The sequence below is a fragment of the Saimiri boliviensis genome, chromosome 4 (genome assembly GCF_048565385.1).
Source record: "Saimiri boliviensis isolate mSaiBol1 chromosome 4, mSaiBol1.pri, whole genome shotgun sequence".
NCBI lineage: Eukaryota > Metazoa > Chordata > Mammalia > Primates > Cebidae > Saimiri > Saimiri boliviensis.
Genome location: NC_133452.1, coordinates 117,966,164 through 117,992,195, shown reverse-complemented (window position 1 = coordinate 117,992,195; position 26,032 = coordinate 117,966,164). Strand labels below are relative to the sequence as shown.

The following is a 26,032-nucleotide window of genomic DNA, read 5'->3' as shown; positions in this document are numbered from 1 at the left end:
AGAGTGGGAAACAAAAACAAATGCATTTTCTGATTGCTTTAAAAAAAGAAGTAGTAAGACACCTTAGATATGTGATCTTTCGAGGATTTTTGAGAATAACTGGGATGCTGCAATGTTGGAGTTTCTCATGTGTCTCAATTAAAATGAATAATATATAAGTTTGGGGTGAATTTCATACATTTTAGAACAGTGAGCTTACTATTTATTTCTGGCAAAAATTTAGAATGGACTCATCAAACAGCATTTAAAAAGGCATGTCTCCAGAAGAGCTTCTCTGAACTTTGAAAGAATTTGCTTTCCCAGATACACTCTAGTGACTGTATGTTTGTAGACAAGACTGAAGCCTGAGGGCTGGATCATAGCTTGCTGGCAATGAGGGACCTCATCCACCTGTGGAAGGAAGTCAGGGGCTTGTTTCAGGACTGTATTTTTTAACTACCTTGCTCTTTTAATTATTATTATCAATGACTAAGTCGGATGAAGACAAAGATACTCATGTTTGTTTTTTTTAATCGTGTAATGGCACAAAGCTTAAAAGCAATAGTGAATATATGGGATGCCAAAATCAGGATTTTAAAAACTCACCAGAGATTGCAATGTATGAATAATACTTGTATAGCTAAGGAAGAGTCTACCAAAATATCTAATACAATCTTAGTTTGCATTATTAGAAAGAGGGCACCTGAATTGGAGAGGCAGTGGTACTGCTTTGCTCTGCACAGGTCAGACACAAGTGAATGATTTTCCTAAATGCACTTTAAAAGTGTGTGCTCCAAGAAATGAGTCATGTGGAGAATGAGAGAACTTGAAATCAACAGTGTATGTTTAATGGATAAGAAAAGGCTCTTCAGGCATATGACAGATTCTGTAGATACATGTATCTAAATACATTAGAACTCTTCAAAACAGACATACGTTGAATAATGCAGTGTGAAAACCCCATGGTATCATCTTCAAGGTCATGGTAGGTATTTAATTCACAATTATTGAAGTAAATTTAAAATCTAGCATTTTCACTTAAACTTTCAGTAGACATTATCCTATACATATGTGATATATTAAGAAGATACTGGTGGCTCAGCCTTGTAATCCAAGCACTTTGGAGGCCAAGACAGTGGATCACCTGAGGTCAGGAGTTCAAGACCAGCCTGACCAACATGGTGAAACCTCATCTTTAAAATAAATAAATAAATAAATAAATAAATAAATAAATAAATAAATTCAAAAAAAGGAAGAAGATATTGCAAGTCAACAAACTCCAGAAATGGACATCTCTTGTCTCTAGGAAACATCAACTAGATGCTGAAGAGGAGGTAGTGGTAGGGATTATACATGTCATAATATAGGATATTTTACTGTGATTTCAATACTGTGAATACTATGATCTTAAAATAATCTAGCAAAAAATGTTTTAGAGATATAAATACAAAATCAAAATCATCAAAATATGGACTTATGGTATATGAGAACTTCACTTTAAATTTTCAGCAAAACTAAATACTAGTTAGAGTATTTGGAATAAAGATACTGTTTTCATAGAACTTTATAAAATGGGTCACTAAATCTATGAGAAAGGAAAGGCAAATTTCTTATTTAAAAAATCGAAAAGAAATCATTAAATTTGTCTCTTACCATAGGATAAGAAATCTTCCATTCTGTTTCTATTTCATATAATCCTTCAATCTTTTATATATGTACTCAAGATAGATGTATTCTTTCTCTGCTTTATTTTTAGGGTACTTTGAATCCCTATTGTGTGTTGTGGGATGACTCCAAAACGTAAGTGACAGATGTTTTCCTACATTACTTTGTGCTAAATATTCAAAGCACATTAAGTTATTTCAGCTGCCTGCTAGTTAACAGGAATATAAGTCAGTAGGATGTTACATTCAGAGAAAAAGCATTCTCTTTTTGAATCTTCAGGACAGCATGATGAATGTGTTTGTGTGTAATGATGCCATCAGGTTACATCTCAAGATAGGATTGCATTACCTAATGTGTAAGGCACATTGCAATGAGAATTCCATGAGGATTTTTAAAAGCTCTGATATTTTAGAATTTATAGAAGCTCGAATGCCATCTTAACATCTTGCCCTAGTAATTCAGCTTAGCATTGCAGAATAAAAGAGCAAGTTCTATGGTCATTTGGCCAATACATTACTCACCTGACCTTGAAAGTATTATCAGAGAAATGCAATATTTATATGGTCCTTCCAAATTGCTTTGTTATAAAAACATTGACATTTAATTTTTAATTTGTAAATTTTTGAATTCAGGCAGAAAAAATAAGTGCACTAAATAAATATGAGTTACTATTCCATGTTTTTGTTTGTAGAGGAAATTACAATATGTCTAATCAAAGTTACCTTTACTTTCTTGATAATTCTATGATATTTTGATGTCTCAAAAAGCAGGAAAATCTGTAGTTAAGTCTTGATTAGACTCCTATATGGTAAATACTTACGTAGGTTACAACTTTTATTTTTTGATTTGGTTTGGTTTTGCATGAGGGGAGATAAATATCAACGAATCCCAAAGTCTGATACCACTATATATCTATATGCTGTTAGGTGAAGCACTATGTTGTTCGATTCTATATATTTGAATAATTTTCCTGGTGTTCTTCATACGTAAAATGATTTATATCTGAGGTTTTGTGTTGCAACTTGTCTCTCACCAGGGAGTCTAGAAGAGAAACATTCTTAGGCTCTCTAGGAAAGAATCAAACTCTCTGGTAACTTTCTCAGTCTAGGATACTGATGTAATTTAAATTATAATTAATGTCAAACATGTTTTTTTTTTGCTATAGGTTCTGATATTCTGGGTATCCTCTACTTCTAGTACAGTATGATAGTAAAGTACAGAGATTCCAACTATAACTGATGATAATATGAGCTGGATAGCCTTACTGATGGTCATTTTTTTTTCTTTTTGGAACTTTACAGACAAATTCATGGTAGTAAAATTTTTGCAAGCTTTTCTCTCTACTAATATCTAGAGAAGAATTTGGTGGTATAATCTTTTTTTTTTTCATTTGTACTGAGTATTTAATCAATCATTGAAAAGATTAGAGAGTAATCTTTTTTTTTTTAATTGCATTTTAGGTTTAGGGGTACATGTGAAAAACATGCAAGATTGTTGCATAGGTACACACATGGCAGTATGATTTGTTGCCTTCCTCCCCTTCACCTATATCTGCCATTTCTCTCCATGCTATCTCTCCCCACCTCCCCACCACCCCATCCCTCCCCCATTTCCCCACAACAGACCCCAGTGTGTAGTGCTCCCCTCCCTGTGTCTGTGTGTTCTCATTGTTCAACACCCGCTTGTGAGAACATGCAGTGTTTGATTTTCTGCTCTTGTGTCAGTTTGTTAAATGATGGTTTCCAGGTTTATCCATGTCCCTACATAGGACACGAACTCATTTTTGATGACTGTATAGTATTCCATGGTGTATATGTACCACATTTTCCCTGTCCAGTCTATCATCGATGGGCATTTGGGTTGGTTCCAGGTCTTTGCTATTGTAAACAGTGCTGCAATGAACATTTGTGTGCATGTGTCCTTATAGCAGCATGACTTATAATCCTTTGGATATATACTCAGTAATGGGATTGCTGGGTGAAATGGAATTTCTATTTTTAGGTCCTTGAGGAATCGCCACACTGTCTTCCACAATGGTTGAACTAATGTACATTCCCACCAACAGTGTAAGAGTGTTCCTATTTCTCCACATCCTCTCCAGCATCTGTTGTCTTCAGATTTTTTAATGATCGCCATTTGAACTGGCATGAGATGGTATCTCAATGTAGTTTTGATTTGCATTTCTCTAATGACCAGTGATGATGAGCATTTTTTCATATGTTTGTTGGCCTCGTGTATATCTTCTTTTGTAAAGTGTCTGTTCATATCCTTCGCCCACTTTTGAATGGGCTTGTTTGTTTTTTTCTTGTAGATCTGTTTTAGTTCTTTGTAAATTCTGAATATCAGCCCTTTGTCAGATGGGTAAACTGCAAAAATTTTTTCCGATTCTGTTGGTTGCCAATTCACTCTACTGACTGTTTCTTTTGCCGTGCAGAAGCTGTGGAGTTTGATTAGGTCCCATTTGTCTATTTTGGCTTTTGTTGCCAATGCTTTTGGTGTTTTGGTCATGAAGCCCTTGCTTACACCTATGTCCTGAATGGTTTTGCCTAGATTTTCTTCTAGGGTTTTTATGGTGTTAGGTCTTATGTTTAAGTCTTTAATCCATCTGGAGTTAATTTTAGTGTAAGGTGTCAGGAAGGGGTCCAGTTTCTGCTTTCTGCACATGGCTAGCCAGTTTTCCCAACACCATTTATTAAACAGGGAATCCTTTCCCCATTGCTTGTTTTTTTCAGGTTTGTCAAAGATCGGATGGTTGTAGATATGTTGTGTTGCCTCCAAGGCCTCTTCTCTGTTCCATTGGTCTATATCTCTGTTTTGGTACCAGTAGCATGCTGTTTTGATTACTGTAGCCTTGTAGTATAGTTTGAAGTCCGCTAGTGTGATGCCTACTGCTTTGTTCTTTTTGCTTAGGATTGACTTGGCTATGCAGGCTCTCTTTTGGTTCCATATGAAGTTTAAGGTGGTTTTTTCCAGTTCTGTGAAGAAGGTCATTGGCAGCTTGATGGGAATAGCATTGAATCTGTAAATTACTTGGGGCAGTATGGCCATTTTCACGATATTGATTCTTCCTATTGGTGGTATAATCTAAGGTGCACTGAGTATGTTATATAGCCAAGTGAAGAATAAAATGCTATAAAAATCTAGTAGAATATTTTCTGCCCAAGAAACATGCCATCTTGAACTCCTGATTTTACTTTCCATGTCTCTGCAAATAATAAGCAACTTTAATATAGTTTTATTATCTTTTTACTGGGTAGCTTATGCTTCTTTATTGATCTAAATAGGGGAAAGTATTAGTTATTCCAAAAGGCTCTTAGGATTATTAAAGGGACAGTACAACAAGAGATAGTCCCTTATTTTGTGCCTCCTGTTGGCTACTTTTCATAGATAGTATACAGTGTTAAGTTGAATTTATGAAACTATTGGTGTCTGAGGTCAGCATTCACCTTAGGAATCAATCATATTCCGCTTTCCCTAACATATGCCAATAACATAACTCTCATCCATCACAAAGAATGTCTCAACTTTACAAAATTCAACTTTTAAGTTGTCCTCAAAGAAAACTGTCTAGGGAGAGGAAGTGTGTTTACTTGTCTTTCAAAGAAGATCATCTCAAGGGTTAGGTATAGTTCATGTTTTCATGATGTATCTGAAGAGTGATCAAAAACCTTGCCATTGCGACAGAGCTTCTTTCCCATCACAGTTTTTACCATTGTTTTATTATTGTTTTTTCTAGATGAGCTTTAAACAGTGAAGGTTAAGACAAGTTTATTTTGTTTCTTTACATCTGCTTTCTATTTTGACTATATTCATATATACACAATAGTTTTATTGATGTAATGATATTGAATTTGAGTATAGGTTCTCTAAGTATAGCTAATAGTGAAGAGATAGTGCTGCTTCTTTTTTTATACAGAAAAGATCTGACTTATTTTCAAGATTGAAGTAATAAAGTTCAAGTTAGAAGTTGTGCTTTTATTTTGGTTTATCAATTTGATATTATTTTTAATTAAAAAATGATTTTTAATTACAAAAGCAATGTATGAGTATTTTTTTTACTTATGAAATTTTAAGACAGACTGTTAATGTAAAGAGCCCCATTGATCATCACCATCTTGGGTCTCCACATCCACCCCATCTCTAAGATCATTCCATTTACATTTTGTTGTTCATAATTTCAGATATCCATTTATGCATTGACATATGCATTCATAGGTATTCACACTGTTTTTACTTAAATGTTTATATACTGTATGAACACTTAACAATCCCAATTTTAAATTCAACAAATATCTTGGAAATTTTTATATTACACTAGCTATATTTCATTCCTTATATCTGCTGCATTGTACGGGTATGTCATTGTTGATTTACTATTCTCTAAATTGATGACATTTGGCATGATTTCCAATTAATTTTCGTCCATAAACTGTGCTCCATTGTATCTCCTTTTACATCTCTCCATGATGATATCTCTGCCCACCTAATCAAAAATGTTGCCCTGCTGTTCTCTTTACATCACCCTGTTTTATAATTTCACAGCATGCATTCTTCTTTTTGTTTGTTGCATCTTTCCCGACTAGAAAATAAGCACCGTAAGAGAGATACTTTGTCTTTCTTATTCATCACTGCACTGTTGGTGCCTACTATACCTGTATATAGCATATTTTGATAAATATTTATTGGCTACTTTTGTAAAAGAATGAATGTTTGCATGTCTCCTAGGTACACTTTCTATCTAAGAATTATTCCCATATCCGTTTGATTTTATCAGTTGATAAATATTTCTAGCATTTATTAAACCTAATATTGGAAGTTTGATGGAGAGTGTTTCAGCTTATTACAGTAGTAAGATCCATTATAAACAACTGATTTTATTTCCAAGGATAATCTGTTATCCCGATTATCTCAAATAAAGGCATATCGTTTTACTATCATTAGACATAACATCTTTAGATAATTTAGAAACATAAATTTATTTTACTTTTGCTCACTAATTAACAAGATATTGAAAATGCTTCATTGTATGTGATACATAAAATAAATTCAAAGTAATTTTCTCACTTCAGATATAGGCTTATTTTAAATAGAATATATTTTCTTCAGTAGATGCAGAAAAGATCTTCGATAAGATTGAATACCACTTCATGCTAAAAACTCTTAATAAACTAAGTATTGATGGAACATATCTCAAAATAGTAAGAGATGTTTATGACAAACATATAGCCAATATCATATGAATGGGCAAAAGCTGGAAGCATTCCCTTTGAAAACCGGCAGAAGACAAGGATGCCCTCTCTCACCACTCCCATTTAACATAATGTTGGAAGTTCTGGCCAGGTTAGTTAGGCAAGAGAATGAAACAAAGCATATCCAAATAGGAAGATAGGCAGTTAAATGTTCTTTTAAAGTGGCTCACAAAGTTTTCATTTGAGTGATTGATTATTTGCACATTCTTTGAGCTACTCTAAATTTGGATTTTGCGTATTAGATCATGCATGGTGACTGTGTTTCCTGGAAAACCTATAATCCTTCCCTTAAAATAGCCTGTGACCTTTATGGATCTTGTAACCATTCATCTAATACTCTCACATCTGTGAAGAACTATGTTTGTTTTCAGAAAATGTTTGTTTTAATTGACTGAGGTTTTATTGTGACTTCTTAACCATGGCTTACTATGGTAAACAGTTTCATCAATCCATTTTAATTTATTTACCTATCTTGTCATTGAAAATAAAAGCTTCTAAGGACTAGACTTCACCATTTTTTCTACATTTCAAATTGATTTATTGGAGTTGGAAGTAGCAACAGTCACATCTTGACTGAGACTGACACTGGCTTATTTTCTCTCAAAGTTAAGTAATTGAATTGAACTAATTCCTCCCCTTTGCTTCCATTACCCTTATTTCTTCATAACCAGAATATCTTTCTCTCCCTTTGTCATTCATACTTAAAGTCAAAATTTCATTTACCTCACAGTGTAATGCCTAGAAAACATAAACTAACACTTCAACTTCATCTTCTTATTTTAGGGAAGTTGACATCATTTTCTTTGCTCTCTCAATGACTGACATATCTATACATTTGGAAGACACAGCATTGTATATCTTAAGAAAAATCTGTTTACCTCTTAGAAATTTTAAACACTTATACAAAGTGTTACCATTATTGGTTAGCCAATATTTCCCTGCAGGGAATAACCAAATGATAAAGCTTTTTTATATGGTTCTGTTCAAACTGGGACACAGTTGGACCCAACTAAGATGAACAGGAAATAATTTTCTTACAAGTATAATACAGGAGCAAAAAGAGCAAGAAAGAGGTCTTCTTGGAGACTTCCTTTAAGCAATTAATAAATAAATAAACTAAGAATAGTAACCATGTAAAATAGTAATATCATGGTCTCATTGTTTGGAAAGAAATGTGAAAACACCCTTTACAGACTCACAATTACCTAACTGAAGACTTTTCATGAGCAGCAATTAAAAAAATAAAAGTCTGTATTAAAAATATTTTACAAGGTATAGCCAGCATTTCAGTAGAAAACTATTTCTAGAAATTTCTAGTAATTCAATTAACCATAGACAGGAATTGAAAAACGATTTAACCTCAAGAAGTTTTACTACTTTTGTAGTAGAGATTGGTCTGTTTAAAATATGTTAACATGTAACAGATTACATTATAGCAGTCATACTTTAGAAAGAAATCACAATTGTATGACAAACATCTGATATTCAATCTTGTAAATTAACATTGTTATGTGCAGCCTCTATGTTCACTGTATATTCTAGGTGCCAGCATGTTCCATTTTACTGAATAGTTCCTAAGGTCTTGTAGTTGTTCTTTTCTGTAGTTGGAATAGTAAAAAATAACTAATTTTCATTGACACTTGTAATCTTGCCTTAGTAGGTATATTTGCACTAAGCATGTTGCAGAACTGCAGAAGCTAAGTTAAATTTTTGGAGTTCGCATATGGGAAGTTAAAATTCCCTAAAACTTTCCATTATTCATTCAAGTTCAATCATTAATTCTCTAATATTATAAAACTATGTTATACTTTTTGCCCTTTCATACTGAAAGAAATGAAAATACTAGACCTTTACATTACAAAAATACCAGTCCTTATAAAGTAAAAATCACCTGATCTCCAAAAAGATGAAATTTATATCATAGTCATAGATGATAATGCCAAACTTTAGAAGGGTTATTGGTTTACAGATTTATCGTGAATAAAATGTTTGCTTCTGTTTACAAAGCAACACTGCTCTTCTAAAAATATTACAAAAAGCTAGAAAAAATTATAATTTTATAAAAATAGAAATATAATTAAAGATTTATTGGTGAAGAACTAAATGAAGCTTTTACTTTTTGCTTTTCTGTTTATACTGTACATTACTTTTTGAAGCTTTGTCATATTCACAATGTATGTTTTCTCATAAAGCCATTATAAGTATTTCAGCTTTCTTCAAATAATTTTTTCTTTTTAATTCCTTAAAATGTTAAAAGTTTTCTTAGAATGTTTTAAGTTATGTCATAGATTTAATAGTTTTAAATTTTAAATGCTTAGTTTCTTGAAGGTGTATTATTAAATTGTTAGCACAAAAACGATTCTTTTTAACTGATAAGGTTTACATAAATGCCTCTAATATTATTAGCAGCCCATTACATCCATTAGCTTGAGCTATAAAGTTCCAGAAATGCTGCGTCATGCCCTCAACACGAATTCTCTGGGCTAACATTGGGAATCAAATGGCACTATGTATTTTTTATTGTAACCTTACCTTGACCATCTAACATAGGGGTTTGCACACTACAACCTGTGGCACAAATACAGACTGCCACGTGTTTTTATAAATAAAGTTTTATCAGACACAATCATTCCTATTTGTTTATGCATTGTCTATTGCTTCTTTTGTACTACAACTGCAAATTTGAGTCACAAAAGAAATCATAATGTCTGTAACTCCTAAAGTATGTACTACTTAGTCTTTTACAGACAAAAGGAAAACAAACAAACAAACAAAAACCAACAGCCCCTGCCCAAAACAGTGCTTTTCAGCACTTTTTATATATTGGCACACAGAAAATATTGATTATACATCATATTGAAGTAAATGAATGAAAATATTTGCAAGCAGGGTCAGGGTAGGATACTCAAAGCTAGAGAGGATCAATATTTCCATTAGCTCTGGAAATTCTCTGTCACTTTTTGAAATATAGATTCACCCATAGTTTGTCTCATCCTCATCTGTAATACTGGATAATCTTGTTTCCTGTCCTTTTCACCGCATAACCTCTCTTCCATAGCTCTACTTTTTTCCCTCAGTTATCTTTTTTAACTTACCTTGCAGTTCATTAATTCTCTCTTCAGTTTTGTCTAACCTGTTATTTAATTATCCATAGTGTTTTAAATTCGAGTTACTGTTATTTTTGTTTCTAGAGTTTCCATTTAATTATTTTTAATCTGCTAGGTTACTTTTTAGGTTTTTACTTTACACAGACATTTGCAATCTGTTGTGTTTCTTTTAATGTATTAAGCATAGTTGTTTTGTAATCTGTGGCTGACATGTCTTATATTTGAAAACTTTGGGGGTTTGTTTCTGCTCTCTTTTATTTCTTCCAGTTCTCACTCATTGTACTTTATCTTTCAGTGTGCTAGGATATGTCATGTTAATTGTCCTTAACAAACTATTGGTGAGAATTCTTTGAGGCCAAGGAAAAAATTACATTCCTCCAAAAACAATTTATTTGCCTCTGATTAGTGCTGGTTTATATTGCATTAACCTAGGATCCCTTAAGCTAAATTGAGTCTACAGATTCCCTGAATCACTCAAATGTGGTGAAATCAATCTGTAAATCCTGGCTAGATCATTGTCACATTTTCTCACATAATGTTCAGAATCTCTAGCATATTCTAATGGGAAAGTTGATCTGAAAAAAAATTATTGTTGGAATAGGAAATTTAAATCAATATCTCCCCATATGTATAGTTCTTGAATAAGATACTCATATCCCAAGCATGCCTGCAGGAAGTGCTGCCCTAAAGAGCTTTGTGTCTATATCTTGTATAACCCTTATATTTTCTGCTTTATATTGCAGCTATTTGATATTTCCTTTTAGACTAAAGTATTTGAATACTAGAAGTGTGTCACATTCATTTTTGTAAATTCTACTGTGTTTACCAAAGAGATTTTTCAATTAGTTCTCAGTAATGTATTTATTCATTTGACAAATGTTTCTTGAGAACCTATTACTTGTTCTGCTGCTTAAAGTGCCTGGCATGCATATCAGTAAATAAACAAAAAACACCTTTTTTATGATACTGAAATGTGGGAGGGTCTGAGGGGTAATATGATTATAAACATGATAGATATATAAATTACATAACGTGCTAAAGGGTAAGAATTTCATGGGTAGATAGATCAAGATGAAAATAAGGTAATGCCATTAATTCAATTGATTTATTCATATTTCTTTGACTGACTTACTCCAAGATTCCACCATTCATTATTAATGTTTACTTAGCAAGTATCCAAAATGTATAAAAGTGTCACTTAAGCATCTGGGATCCGTCTCTGGATTTTCTGAGCCACCTAATTAACTGGTTTTTGTTTTTATTTTTTAGACTGAGTCTGTCATTGAGGCCGGAGTACAGTGGCACGATCTCGGCTTACTGTAACCTCCACCTCCCATGTTCAAGTGATTCTCCTGCCTCAGCCTCCTGAGTAGCTGAGATTACAGGTGCGCACCACCACACCTGGCTAATTTTTGTATTTTTAGTATAGATGTGGTTTCACCATGTTTGGCCAGTGTGGTCTCAAAACACCTGACCTCAAGTGATCCACCCACCTCGGCATCCCAAAGTGCTGGGATTACAGGCATGAGCCACTGTGCCCGGCCTTAATTGTTGCATTTGGCCATTGAGTTCTCTGTCCATTTCCGCTAGCTTTCCTCAAGTGCTAGGTCTTTCATCTTTTGTCTGCTGTCTGCCTTTCTCTCTGGCCCTGCAGTGATTGTTATCCCAACTATCCAGGTAAATTATGCAATGCTTGAGAAATGGTAGATATAAATTATGAAACGAAAACTAAATATTTTCTGAAATTAAGGTAACTAAGAATTCCGGCCAAAGATATCCTTATTTATTACAAAAGGAAGAAATTAAACCAAGGATCCATGTGTGTTAGAACAAAACAAAGCAAACTACTAAAGGTGCAGAATTTACTCTCTAATATTAACTTTCTTGCATGATACTAACATTCAGAAATGAAAACTCCCTGGCTTTGTTTGTAGGTATTTCTAAATCCAAAATATTCCCAGTGATATCTAGATTACTATTTCCTTTGTCTATTATTTACCATATGAATAATAATCTGGAAAGTCAACAGTTTTTAAAGGAATAATATTGTTCAGAATTCCTCTATATATTTTACTGAAAATCTTACAGGAGATAGGAGCTTTCAGTTTGTCAGTAAACATTGTCAATTTATTTGAGGTTATGAAACTGAAAATTTGCTTTTTTTTTTCCTTAAGAGTCTTGCTCTGTCATCTAGACTAGAGTGCAGTGGTGCTATCTCGGCTCACTGCAACCTCCGCCTCCCTTGTTCAAGTGATTCCCCTGCCTCAGCCTCCTGAGTAGTTGGGATTACAGGCACAGCAGATGCCACCATGTCTGGCTAACTTTTTGTATTTTTTTTTTTTTAGTATAGACAGGGTTTCACTGTGTTAGCCAGGATAGTCTTGATCTCCTGACCTTGTAATCCACCTGCCTCTGTCTCCCAAAGTGCTGAGATTACAGGCATGAGCTACCACACCCAGCCTTCAAATTTTGAATTAGTAATATGAAATAAGGCATGATAATGAAAATAATTGTAATATATCTAATCACTTTAAGCTCCATATTACTGAAATTTGGCCTAATGTTTCCTATTGTATGTAGGTAAATGATAAGAATCAACAAAAAGTTCTCTAGTATGGGAGGTGCTCATAAAGGTTTGGGGTATGCATGAGTTGTCTGGTTCCTTGGATGGTTAGTGAAAGAATGTACCAAGGAAGGAAATTTATTTCTATTCTCTTGTTTGAACAATGGGTCTTATGTATCTGGAAAAGTTATGTTTTAAAGGTATTGTATACTTTGGGAAGGATTTCCAGAGTGGAAAGGGAAAAAAAATAACCTCGAGAAAAATATTGCCAAAAGATGCTGATCAGACGACTCCTAGGTGTCATAGGAAGCGCTCATCAGTGTCTATACTGTGTGAAATGTACACTTTGCCTCATCCATTTCTTCTTCTTCTAAGAAAATCATTGAAGTCAGTTTTCAAAATATTTACTTAAACTAAATGCTCTAAAAATCAATAATAGCAAAACTTGGAATTCATCAAATATTTCTCACCAATTTAGACTGTTCTCAGGGACTCTGGGATAATTTCAAGAGACATTTAAAGAAGAATTTTAAAATTATGTTATTAATATATTAATGGATATGGTATTTGTAAGAGCAACCCAGAGCTGGTTGGTTAGGATAGGCCCTGGCTAACCTCTTAATTTTCTAATGTCTGTGGTTCTATTTTGAAAAGATACAGGCTTTATATTGCTGAGAATTTATATTAGGTAATTTTAGCACTGTATTTTTCCAGTCATTTGAATGACTCAGGCTATTTTTTTTTTCTATTTTACCCTATATAAACAAAGACTGGACATTTTTCTTAATACTTAATTTGTTATTTCATTTTCTTATTTTAAGCCCCCAATCCAGAATCACCCACTTGTACTGTAGTTAATAACCACTTTGCAGGTTTGGTGTTCTTCAGCGATTCAAGGTACCTAACATTGATTCTTGTAGACATTATTAACAAGCAATCTATTATGCATTTGCAAATATCTCTTAAAATTCACACTAATATGTTTATCTAAATTATTTAAAATATAGATTTGAATGAACATCAATAAAGATAAGATAAATCTAAAGAAAATCATTTTAAGGTTTGGTAATAAATATTTAGGGTATTAATCCAAATTTGGAGGCCATTGAGGAAAAGCAATGGAATAAAAATGCATGTATCAATAATGATTTTGATAGAAAAAAATGAAACCTTCTGTTTAATCATTTTCATTTTATATAATAGGCATAAGTAATTATACTTGAGGGCTGTAAATCAATAATAATATTTTGAAAGTTATATTTGGAGTCAAGCTGAGATCTTATTGCAGATAATATATTTTGGAAAGAATGAAAACAAAAGACGCCATTTAAAATACACATAAACATGGTCTACAAAAGAAAAGCAATTTGGCAACTTGTATTTTAAAAGACATTAATATCTTCAATGTAATAGTAAAACATGATACTGCCAATATATAGTATATAGAAGGCTGTCTGTCACTCACTCTACTTTGTACAAGTGTTTCTTTTTCAGTATGAACTAGTGTTGTTCAAGTGTTTTTTGATACTCTTAGTACAACTGGGCTTTGGCAAGAATTGGGCACATTTCATTGTCCTGAATTTTCACTAGTATAGTAAGCTAGCAGTATTCCAAAATGTGATGTACTCTGGGCAAACTCAAAGTAGGTGGCACTATTTCCTTTCACGAATATTTGTCATTATAATCTTTAGCAGTGAGGTTGTATTTACTAGGTTTTATCAAACTATGTTTGAGAATATAGCCAAAGATTTGAAAGTTAGTGCCATGTTTTTTATTGATTTTGTTGGTTGGTTGGGTCTTTAGGAGAAGGGGAAGAGGGAAGTAGGAGTAGCAGTGAAGAAAGATTGCTAAAAAGTTCACTTTTAACCAGTTCACGCCTCACAGTGGCAGCTACCCAGGAATTGCTGTGTGTGGATATCTGTGTGCTTAGTCAATGAGGCTTAAGCTTTTTTGTTAGAAACAGAATGTACCATGTAGTCTCAGAATTCTGTCCAACAAGGTACTACTTCCTAAAGTCTATAGCCTGTCAGCTTCCTTTCTGGAATTATACACACGTATAGGTCCTTTACACTTTATAACTTGAGCCTACACTAAAATTGGAATTCAGAGAAACAGCCAAGACTGCCCCGTATCTGCTACCTACAAAAGGAGTTGCATTTATTTTCTTTCACTGTTGTGAACTTCAAATCTCAGGACCAGGTAGTTGAGATTTAAAAGGTAAAATGTTTAACATTACTGTTCTAAATTCATGAGCATTCACCTCTCCTAATCTATAAACATATGGAAGATAGAAGAATATCTGATAATCCAAGTACCTTTGACATACTGAAAGGATGTTAGTGCCATGGTCTGAATGTTTGTGTTACCCCAAATTCATATGTTGAAACTTAATCCCCAATGCAGTGGTATGAGAGGGGCATCTAAGAGGTGATGAGATCATGATATTCTTGCTCTCATAAAAAAGAACCCAAAGAGCTTGTTTATCCCTTCTGACATATGTAGAAATGTAGATGGCAACATCTATGAGGAATAAGCACTCACCTAACACTGAATCTGCTATTCCCTTGATCTTAGACTTCCCATCATCCATTACTGTAAGCAATAAATTTCTGATGCTTATAAATTACCCAGTGTGAGGTATTTTGTTATAGCAGCCCAAATGAACCATGATACCTGAAAAGTCAAAAGAAATTATTTATGAAAAAGAAATAGGTAGAAAGAATTGAAAAATATCTTAGACAACTGGCATGTATTGCAGCTAAAAGAAATACCACACCTTTGTTTAGAAAGGCCTGACTACCCATAAGTCTGTCACAGGTAAGCAACTATCCTTTTAGTAATTACTGCAATTAAAAGATATTTATGCCTCAGCTTAATGTAGTTCTTATGTTGATAGATCTTTTCAGCCTGACCTGATGGATCACAAGTTGCTAATATGTATGATCTTCAAAAACTAATAACAAGAAAATCTGTTTTGTATAGTTTTAGGCTTGCAAAACTGAACAGACTCTCTTAAATGGCATTGATTTTCTTAGGGAGGCCTCTTCCTTCTATGGATTTCTTTGAATCCTTCCTATATGATTCATTTAATTTTTTCCAACACTTGCATAGTTCTCAGAGCAGAGTAGCTATGTAATAAATATTTACTGAATTAAAATGGAATGAAGCTTTTAATTTTATGATAAATTTAAATAGGTTTTCTCCATGTCTTTATTGACAGATATGTTATACAAAGACATGTTCAGTTTTATGGATCAATAAAATACTATTTCTGAGTTGATAGGTAATCTAGTTCAATATATATAATAAAGCAATTTGTGTGTGTGTGTGTGTGTGTGTGTGTGTGTGTTTAGATGGAGTCTTGCTCTGTCGCCCAGGCTGGAGTGCAGTGGCACAATCTCAGCTCACTGCAACCTCTGCCTCCTGGGTTCAAGCGATTCTCCTGCCTCAGTCTCCCAGGTAGCTGAGACTACAGGCACATGCCACTGCACCCAGCTAATTTTTTGCATTCTTAGTAGAGATGGGGTTTCACCATGTTGGCCAGTCTGGTCTCAAACTCCTGACCTCAGGTGATCTGCCCGCCTCAGCCTCCCAAAGTGCTGGGATTACAGGCATAAGCCACCATGCCTGGCCAATCTTAAGTGTTTCTCAAAGTTAAAGTGTTCTTGCTCTTTTTCTTCAAGAAAGAAATAATTTCATTTGCCACAGAAAATACAAAGTGATTCAGTGTTCATGGGTGGAATTCATAATTCAGGCTCTGATTTTCACACTGCTTTTCAACAACACCTACGCCACCCAGAATAATAATGTGCTAAGCTGCAGTGCCTGCAAAGTATTTCAATAAAAGAAGGAAATTATTTTCATAATTACTGATAAGTTCTTAATTTGTTCTGCTAAATAGTAAATCAGCCATAGTTAGCAAAAGAAGTAATTTTTTGTGTTGATATTACAGGTTTAGAAAAGGAGGCTTTCAGTTGTCTTGAAATACTAGAGAGTGATAATTTAAGAAGACAAAGGGTTAATTAGTGGAAATTCTTTGAAGCTCCAAAGGAGAAAGTACTGTATTGCTTTCTGATATTTAAAATGCTCAGTAAAGTCGTTTATAGAGTTCTACTGTTACTGGAAATAGACAGTGGTATTTTCTAACAAATTGTACTGCAGTGTGTCTGTAGGACAGAAATCAGTTCAAACTGTAATTAAACTTGTCAAAAATATTAACATGAGATATTTATTGCGACCTACTCTGAACATAGGCATAATCATTGACTTTATAAAGAAAGTGTACTATTTCAGATGTTTTCATGATGAATGTCAATTAGGTGCTCAAAAATTGTATATTAAAGGGAATATTTGTTGAATGAATGAACATTACATAAAATTTTCTGAGCTAACCTTTCCCTTACAGGATACCTAGAAATATCATGAACACTAATTAGCCTCTATTTTTAGGGTTAAGTAAATTATTAATTCACTAATATCTCATCCAGCATCACTGGAAAATTTTAAAAAACAACAGCAACAACTTATTACTGATAAAGAGATTTCCAGTTAAGTGAGCTTATCTCTTTTATATCCACTTTACTGGGGTCTTTCAGAGGTTGGCAGGTGGAAAGAGGGAGAGGATTAAGAAAAACAACTAATAGATACTAGGCTTAATACCTGGGTGATGAAATAATCTATGCAAGAAACCCCCATTATATAAATTTACCTATTTACAGACCTGAATTTGTACTTCCGAACTTGAAAGTTAAAAAATAAATACATAAAAATTAGCTTTCCATATAGTCTATTAGTTTTAAATAAAAATCATTATGTTAAATATTTGGAGTATTTTTGACATGATTAGAAAACATTCAAAATACCTTTTAATTATAAAGTTAGAAAATAATGTTTGAATGAGCCATCTATTTAAGTTCCTCCAAAGCCTATTTCTCTATAAGCAGTCTTCAAGTGTAGCCCCTTCTCCTGGGTCCTAGATTTCCATTTTTTTAAGATTCATCAGAGATTTCAACAGTTAAACCAGTTCTCTCTTGCTTCTTCAATCTTGCCCTCCAGAGAATTTTTCACCTTTGTTAGCAAAGATTCTGCACTATCTCTTATAAACAAATAGCCTCCTTTTAACCTATTTAAATTTTGTCATCATCTTCACAGGCCTGAGTCATTTGTCTTATTCTCTTTATACTTCCTCAAGGTCCATGTCTTGCCTAAAGAAGTATCAGAAACATCTGGTGTCCAGATCATTTCCACTGTCTATTTTGGAAACAGATAGAAACAGTAGACTGAAGCCATGTTTTTATTAAATTATCGATCTGAAGTAACATTCTAATTAACTTTCTGTGAGTTTATATCTTTCACCAAATAGATAATAAATTTCTTAGAAATCGAGACTCAGTTTTTTTCATTGGCCAACCCCATTACAAACCGGTACCTACCTCTGCACATAGTAAGTCATCCAAAAGGAGGTTGAAGATTTGATTTTTTGATAATAATTGTAAGCAACATGTGTGAAAAATATTTTGTGTGCAAGTTACTCTGGTGGGCACTGAGGACACACATATTAATAAACACACGTTCTTCCCTTAAAAGGTAACAGTTAGTAATGAAAACTGGAAAGTAAAGAGATTACAGTTAATAAGCAAAAAAAAGTACATAGAGGGGCCTTCTAGGTTCCAGAGGAGAGGTAGTGGGCATCTTAGGTTCAGGAGAGTCGTGTAGACAGCCTGGGTTCAAGGGAAGAAAGGGATGGGCAGCCTCAGTTTAGCGGGGATGGAGTTAGGCAGCCTAGGTTCAAGAGGGTTTGGGCAACCTTTACTCATAGATGGAGCAGTTGGGCAGCTAGGTTCAGGGGGAGAGGGGCAAGAAGTAAAGGTTCAGGGCAAGAGAGGGTATCTAGCGTAGGTTCAGGGGGCTATGAGTGGGGATCCCAGGATCTAAGGAGAGGGGGTGGGCAGCCTAGATTCATGGGAATATAGGCTGAAAACCTAGGTTCATGGGTGAGTGAGTGAGTAGCCTAGGTTCATGGAAAGAGAAGAGGAGACAGCTTAAATTCAGGGGGACAGGAATGGGCAGCCCAAGTTCAGCAGTAGAGGAGTGAGCTGCCCCAAGATGCAAAACCATATATGTAAGAATTGTAAGACTTGTGTTTGCTTTGCTAGGCAGTTTTTACTTTTTCCTAAAAATTATAGAAAGCCGTGAAAAATAATTAAATCAGAGAAAAGTACAAGGAATTATTGTTTTAAAAAATATAATCTTAACGTACTGATGGAGTGATTGACTGCAGGCTGGAAACTGTATGGATGCCCTTACATGAATACAGGCCAGGCAGTAAGCTGTTTGGACAGTGCGGGCAAGGTGAAGAGGGGTGGTCAGGCTAGAGAGGTGTCTACTATGACCCAAACCAACAGACTTTGGTGGCCAACTGCATATGAGGCAGAGGAAAAGAGAAGAGTTGAGAATTAGTCTCAAGTAGGTCTAATCAGATCAGAAGATCTGTACAACACCTTCTCCATGCAGACTCCTATTCTGGTAGGAAGTTTAATTGATGCATTTTGATTAAACCTCGGAATTGATGGCTCTCATATGCTCTGACCTGTAATTGTTGAAATGATTAAAGATGTAGTTCATTCTTTCCAAAACTATTCACTTATCAGTTGTTCCTGTTTTATTAAGAAAGGTGCTGGTAGTGATATTATATTATACCAAACTACTTTCTGATTTGGTACAAATGGTGAACTAGCACAGAAATGCTAATTAATTTTTAGCATTTAGATGTCTATATCCAAATTAAATGGGCACTCAAAGGATGAGAGATGGAATTATTCAGCTGCTGTCAAAAGCGATATTCCATACTGTGTTGATAATTGTAGTTTTCAGAAGTCGGCTTTCATTATTCTACCTCATGTGTTTACTTTCTCATATATCATTCAAATCTCCATGGTTAGCTATTTCTGTAGAATACAATATTAAAGTTTTTTAATTTGAACAATTTATATAAAATGAAAAAAATAAAATCTCTAGTCAGATAATGTGGTTTAAAGGCCATTTTTGGATGCCTTCCCAAATGCAAAGAAACTACCAATGCCTTGATCACCCATATCTGAGGCAGAATGCTTATTTACTCACAAAGTAATCACAAAGTAGTTTTCAGAACTAGGCAAACTGAGGTGCCTATGAAAATTTATTGCTTCAGTATCAACAGATAATACAAAATACACGCATGCATGTGCACCCCCCCCACACACACACACCTTGCTTGTTTGTACTGTTGTATTGCATATGAGGGTTTTTTTTTTAATACTTCTAGTTCTGGGGTACATGTACAGATTGTGCAGGTTTGTTACATAGGTATACATGTGCCGTGATAGTGGTTTGTGCCATGGTAGTGGTAGTGGTTTGCTGCATCACACTATCATCTATATTATGTATTTCTCCTAATCCTGTCCCTCCCCAATTCCCCTACACCTTGCTGTACCTCCCCTAGCCCCCCACCCACCAGGCCCCAGGGTATGATGTTCCCCTCCCTGTGTCCATGTGTCCTCATTGTTCAACACCCACTTATGAATGAGGACATGTGGTGTTTAGTTTTCTATTCCTGTGTCAGTTTGCTGAGAATGATGGTTTCCAGTTTCATCCATGTTCCTGCAAAGGACATGAACTCATCCTTTTTATGGCTGCATAGTATTCCATGGTGTATAGGTGCTACAGTTTCTTTATCCAGTCTATCCTTGATGGGCATTTTGATTGGTTCCAAGTACTTGCTTTTGTGAACAGTGCCACAATAAACACACATATGCATGTGTCTTTATAATAGAATGATGTATAATCCTTTGGGTATATACCCAGTAATGGGATTGCTGGGACAAATGATATTTCTAGTTCTAGTTCCTTGAGGAATCACAACACTGTCTTCCACAATGGCTGAATTAATTTACACTCCCACCAACAGTGTAAAAGTGTTCATATTTCTCCACATCCTCTCCAGCATCTGTTGTCTCCTGATTTTTTTAATGATCACCATTCTAACTGGAGTGAGGTGGTTATCTCAATGTGGTTTAGATTTGCATTTCTCTAATGATCAATGATGATGAGCTTTTTTACATGCGTTTGTTAGCTGCATAAATGTCTTCTTTGGAAAACTGTCTGTTCACATCCTTTGCCCACTTTTTGATGGGGTTGTTTGTTTTTTTTCTTGTAAATTTGTTTAAGTTCTCTATAGATTCTGGATATTAGCCCTTTGTCAGATGGGTAAATTGCAAAAATTTTCTCCCATTCTATCGGTTGCCAGTTCATTCTATTGATAGTTTCTTTTGCTGTGCAGAAGCTCTTAAGTTTAATTAGATCCCATTTGTTTATTTTGGCTTTTAAAAGCCATTGCTTTTGGTGTTTTACTCATGAAGTTGCCCCTGTCTATGTCCTAGGTGATACTGCCTCAGTTTTCTTTTAGAGTTTTTATGGTGTTAGGTCTCATGTTTAAATCTCTAATCCATCTAGAGTTGCAAATGAGGTTTTTAAAATTTTTTCATGTCCTAGAATTATCACACTGGTTTTAACAATTTCTTTGTTAATATTTTATAGGTTCAGAGTAGATATAAATAATGAGCAGTAATCTAATGTAAGACCAGAGGCCTAAAATACCTTTAAAGACAAGTAAAAATCAGTACTTTTATTCATTGTTCTATATCATATGTTTCTGTGGCTTACATTTCAATTTTTAGTGGAGATTTCCATTTCTTCCTGGAACTTTTAAAAAAATTCAGTTGAAGTGTTTTAAAATGACAAGGTCTGGAAGTCCCTTTAGTTCATAAATGAATATTTTAGCTTTCCTAATTTTTTAGCACCAACTGTTATAGTTAAGGGTTTAAAATTTACCATTTTTATAAGGTGATGCCTCAGATCAGGTTTTAAAACCAACCCAAGTCCCAAAGCTACATGAACTGGCTTTAATCGAAGACAGTTGTATTCTGTCCAAGAAAGAGGGTTTTGTTGTGTGTGTGTTTGCTTAACTTTATTAAATCCATCATCTTGTATATGCATCTATTATGCCCATTCAGAATTTTCCTGAGATCAATAAAAGCATTAACAATTATATTAACTATTTGCTGCCACTAAACTACTTACAAATAAAAACTTCCCTGAGTATTAGCTCCCCATTGTCCTATTTTTTAAAAGTATCTAAGCAGTACGGTTTTTTTCTGACCCCAAGTCACTCTATAATCTTGCTTATAGTTTGTGCTTAACTTTCTTTCTTGTTGAAACCTGTTCCTGATTCTTTCTACTGACATGACTCTGTTCTCATAGCTGCTAGTCAGTTATAAAAGTCACCGGTATACCCCTCCCCAAATATGGTATGTCTCAGCTTCACTGTAGAAGATGGAAATACCTTTCTGACCTTTTTAAGTGCTTCTTTCAATCCTGGGGAGCAGTTCAGTCATTCAGAGTTTTTTTTCTCCTGTGTTTTAACCACACTGCACGTTGCATTTCAAGTGAAATGTGAAGTGAATTTCAAGGTCTTTTGGGACTCCAAATGGAATTTGCATTGAGTCTTTGAAAGAAAGTGAAATCACATTTTCTCTGTGAGTTAGCTATTTGAATTCCTGCTTTATATAAATAGTAGGAGCTGACCCTGATGTCCTCTAACATTAAAGTAAAAGAGGACACTAAGAAAGCGATTTCACTTTAAAAGCTGTAGCTGGTAATGAGAATTAAATACTACATTCTGCTTTATTTTATCTTTGGGAATGTTCAACAATATTCAAAGAAGGGTCATGTTGATGCCACTTATCACATCATGAAATTAGCATATCTGTGATTCAGGTTGAGCTATACATAATGACCAGCTTAATAAGAATAATACAAATGTATCTCTAGTTTTACACATATCTAGTGAATGGCAATATTACAAAATGAACAGCTATAAGCCAAATGTCTTCACTTAAAGAAAGTATTTTTTAAAGTATCTGCTAGATCTTGGATGAATTAATTAACATTTGCTGAAAGTATGCCACATTTTTGGTGATCTTTGAGGATTGTAATTCCCCTGGTATCATTAAATGAGCATTTTCTGCATACAAATGCAATAGATCTAACTAATCATGTCTATGTGCTTGAGACAATTTGTCTTAATAGATTATATTTTTCTATATAGTAGCAAGAATAAGTAAATTCCAAAGTCAGCTCTCATCTCTAACACTAAAATAACCGCATGTTTTTCCTAATGCTACATTCTGAAGCTGTTGTGCAATAAAATGATGAATATATATTGAATATATATATGTCTGTGTGTATGCTTGTGTGTATATATGTATGTATGGCTGCTGTAGACATTGAAAAAATCTAGACATACCAAAAACTTTGGAAGTGAATCCTAAAATTATTAAATAAATATATTCATCATCGCTGCAAAACTAGTCTTCCTTCAAGAGACCCAAGGAAAATGATACAGATTTTAATGTAAACATTTATCAGTTATTTTAAATGAAAAGAAAAAGTAAAAGCATAATTATGTTAATATTAAAACCATATGTTCTGTTGCTCCATTTACACAAGTGGATTTAGATAATTTAGGTAAAAATAGGTTATTTTCTTGAATTACTCATTGAATGATTTCTGACAAACTGCCTCAGCATTCCGTTTCACTCTGTGATACTTCACACAAAGACTCACACTCACTCTTTCTCTCTCTCCCTCTCTCTCTCTCTCTCTCTTTCTCTCTTAAAATAATCCAGCTTACTTGAGTTTTACTACTTTGATTCTAAACTCCTGGCTTCAAGTCATGCTCCCTTCATGCCTTAGCCTCCCAGAAGTGGTGAGGTAACAGGTGTGAGCCATTGCACCTGGCCCTGTTTGGCTACTTTGAATATCAAAATCATGACTGAAGCAAATCACCTACTTTAAGTATTATTAATTTAGGACTGTATGAAAACAACAAATTAAATTTTTGAGAACGAATGAAGCCACACCATGAGATACAAACTCATTATGTATCAACTTGAGATGTCATGGGCTTCCAACAATGACTACTGTATTAGTCCCTTTTCACTCTGCTATAAAGAACTATCTGAGACTGCATAATTTATGAGGAAAAGAGGTTTAATTGACTCACAGTTCTGCAGGCTTAACAGGAAGCATGAATGGTAGGCCTCGGGAAACTTACAATTATGACAGAATGTGAAGGGAAAGTAATCACCTTCTTCTCTTGGAGACAGGAGAGAGAGTGAAAGGGGAAGTGCCACACACTTTTAAACCATCAGATCTCATGAGAACTCACTCACTATCATGAGAACTGCAAGGGGGAAATCCGACCCCATGATCCAGTTACCTCGTACCAGGCCCTTCCTCCAATTCAACTTGAGATTTGGATAGGGACACAAGTTAAAACCACATCAACTACAAACTACTTATTTTACTTAAAGAATACAAAATAATACTATATTATTAACATCAGGTCATTAAAGAAGGGACTTTTTTCATATGAAATGATAAACTTTTTAAATCTAAATGAAAAAATATTATAACTATCTTTGGTCACAAATTGTCTTAACATTTTTGATTTTATCCCATTTTAATGAAAATTTTATCAATACCAGTTAATTTTCCAAGAACTGATATTTGAGAAGTTCTTCATTCTTAAAATTAATTTTAAATAGCTACCTCTATGAAAATATGTGTGTGAAATTTTGATATCAAAGTCAAGCTCCTTCCAGTGGTTCACACTGAGGGTGTTTATACTCCCCAGGGGACATTTACCAGTGTCTGGAGACATTGATTGTTGTCACCACTAAGGTGGAGATGCCACCGACATTTAGTAAGTAGAAGCCTGAGATGCTGCTGTGTAGTCTACAGCGCATTGTCCAATCCCCCACAGCAAAGAATTATCTGGTTCAACATGTCAGTAGTGACAAGGTTGAGAAGCTCTTTTAACCCTTTTTTAAGTTTAACCTAAAGAACTGGTAAGATTGTAGAGTCACATTGATCAAGAGAGAAACAGGCCGGGCGCGGTGGCTCAAGCCTGTAATCCCAGCACTTTGGGAGGCCGAGGCGGGTGGATCACGAGGTCAAGAGATCGAGACCATCCTGGTCAACATGGCGAAACCCTGTCTCTACTAAAAATACAAAAAAAAATTAGCTGGGCGTGATGGCGCGTGCCTGTAATCCCAGCTACTCAGGAGGCTGAGGCAGGAGAATTGCCTGAACCCAGGAGGCGGAGGTTGCGGTGAGCCGAGATCGCGCCATTGCACTCCAGCCTGGGTAACAAGAGCGAAACTCCGTCTCAAAAAAAAAAAAAAAAAAGAGAGAGAAACAGCTTCTGTTCTTACTGAGCCTAAATTTCTGTTTTCTCTGTGTTCAGATCTCCTAAAACTTACCTAAATCCTACGCTGATTTCCTTATATATATGACAATCGTGTTTCTAAAACTCCTGCTATGTTACTGTTAGTGGAAAGTTTTTCTCATTTGCTTATACATGAGTACAAAGTTTTGTTTTAAGTGAAACCTCTATCCATAGTGTCCTAGGGAAGCTCTGCTCCTTTTCCATTTACTACTAAGTGCTTATTGATTAATTCTACCCAAAATATAAACGTTCTGAGTACATTTGTATTTAACAAATGAAATTCAAGATGAAAACAGACTTTCTTCATTCCTACAGGGCAGAAAGAGTTTTTCATCACTGCAGTGTAATGCTATGCACCAGGGCAAGACAGTCCAAGGCCTGATTCCATTTAATCATTCCTCACCCAGTATTATGTAACCTGTACCAAGTGAGCCAGGCTTAATGCATTTACTCACAGAGATTTACATATGGAATATGAAGTTTTAAGTCCTTTGTTTCTTTATGTAAATATCTGTGACTCTTCTGTAAGAAGAGCCTTGTTCCTTCCTAAACAACAAGGTCTGAAAAAGCGGAGTAATTCCAAATGTTGAAAATAGTTTTGAACTCTATTTTGCAAGTGTTATCAGATTTGGACACATCAGTAATTTACACTTAAATTAACTAATAGTATTTCCTATGAAAAACAACTCCTACTGGTATCTCTTTAAATATTTAACTTTTATTAGATGTGCCCATTTACAAGGGAATATTTCTGATTGTGTTTCTCACTGTGTTAGTGCAAAATTATCTGCAAATCATATGTCTACATCTATAACTTTTAAATATATTTTATATATTTTTCTATTAATATTCTCCCTTTTTGCTTTTGATTGTTTTTCCCACCTTTACATTCTGTGACACTCATATTATTGATTTTTCACCTGCAGGGTTGTAACTGGATACAAAATAAAACTAAGAATCAAAAAACATTTGTTCAAATTCCTAAAATGTTCACTAGGAAAATAATGTCTTGAAAATGAATTCTAAAATGTTGTAAGAGAGATAGAGATAAACAGAGGAGAGGAAAAAAGGCAAAAACTATGTTCTCCCCTTTGGTAATTAGTAAGTGGAAAATGTTCACTCAAGTGTAACAGCTGACCTT

The 26,032-nt window shown here is 34.4% G+C and overlaps 1 protein-coding gene across 3 annotated transcripts in view; it reads left to right on the top strand.

Moving 5' to 3' along the window:
- The window catches only part of ADGRB3 (adhesion G protein-coupled receptor B3), a 740,902-nt gene that overhangs the window by 430,560 nt on the left and 284,310 nt on the right, over nt 1-26,032 (top strand). For all 3 annotated transcript variants that reach the window (XM_074398120.1, XM_074398119.1, XM_074398121.1), the window contains one exon: nt 1,736-1,779. In XM_074398120.1, coding sequence (XP_074254221.1) covers nt 1,736-1,779 — 44 coding nt within the window. The remainder of the gene's footprint in view (nt 1-1,735; nt 1,780-26,032) is intronic.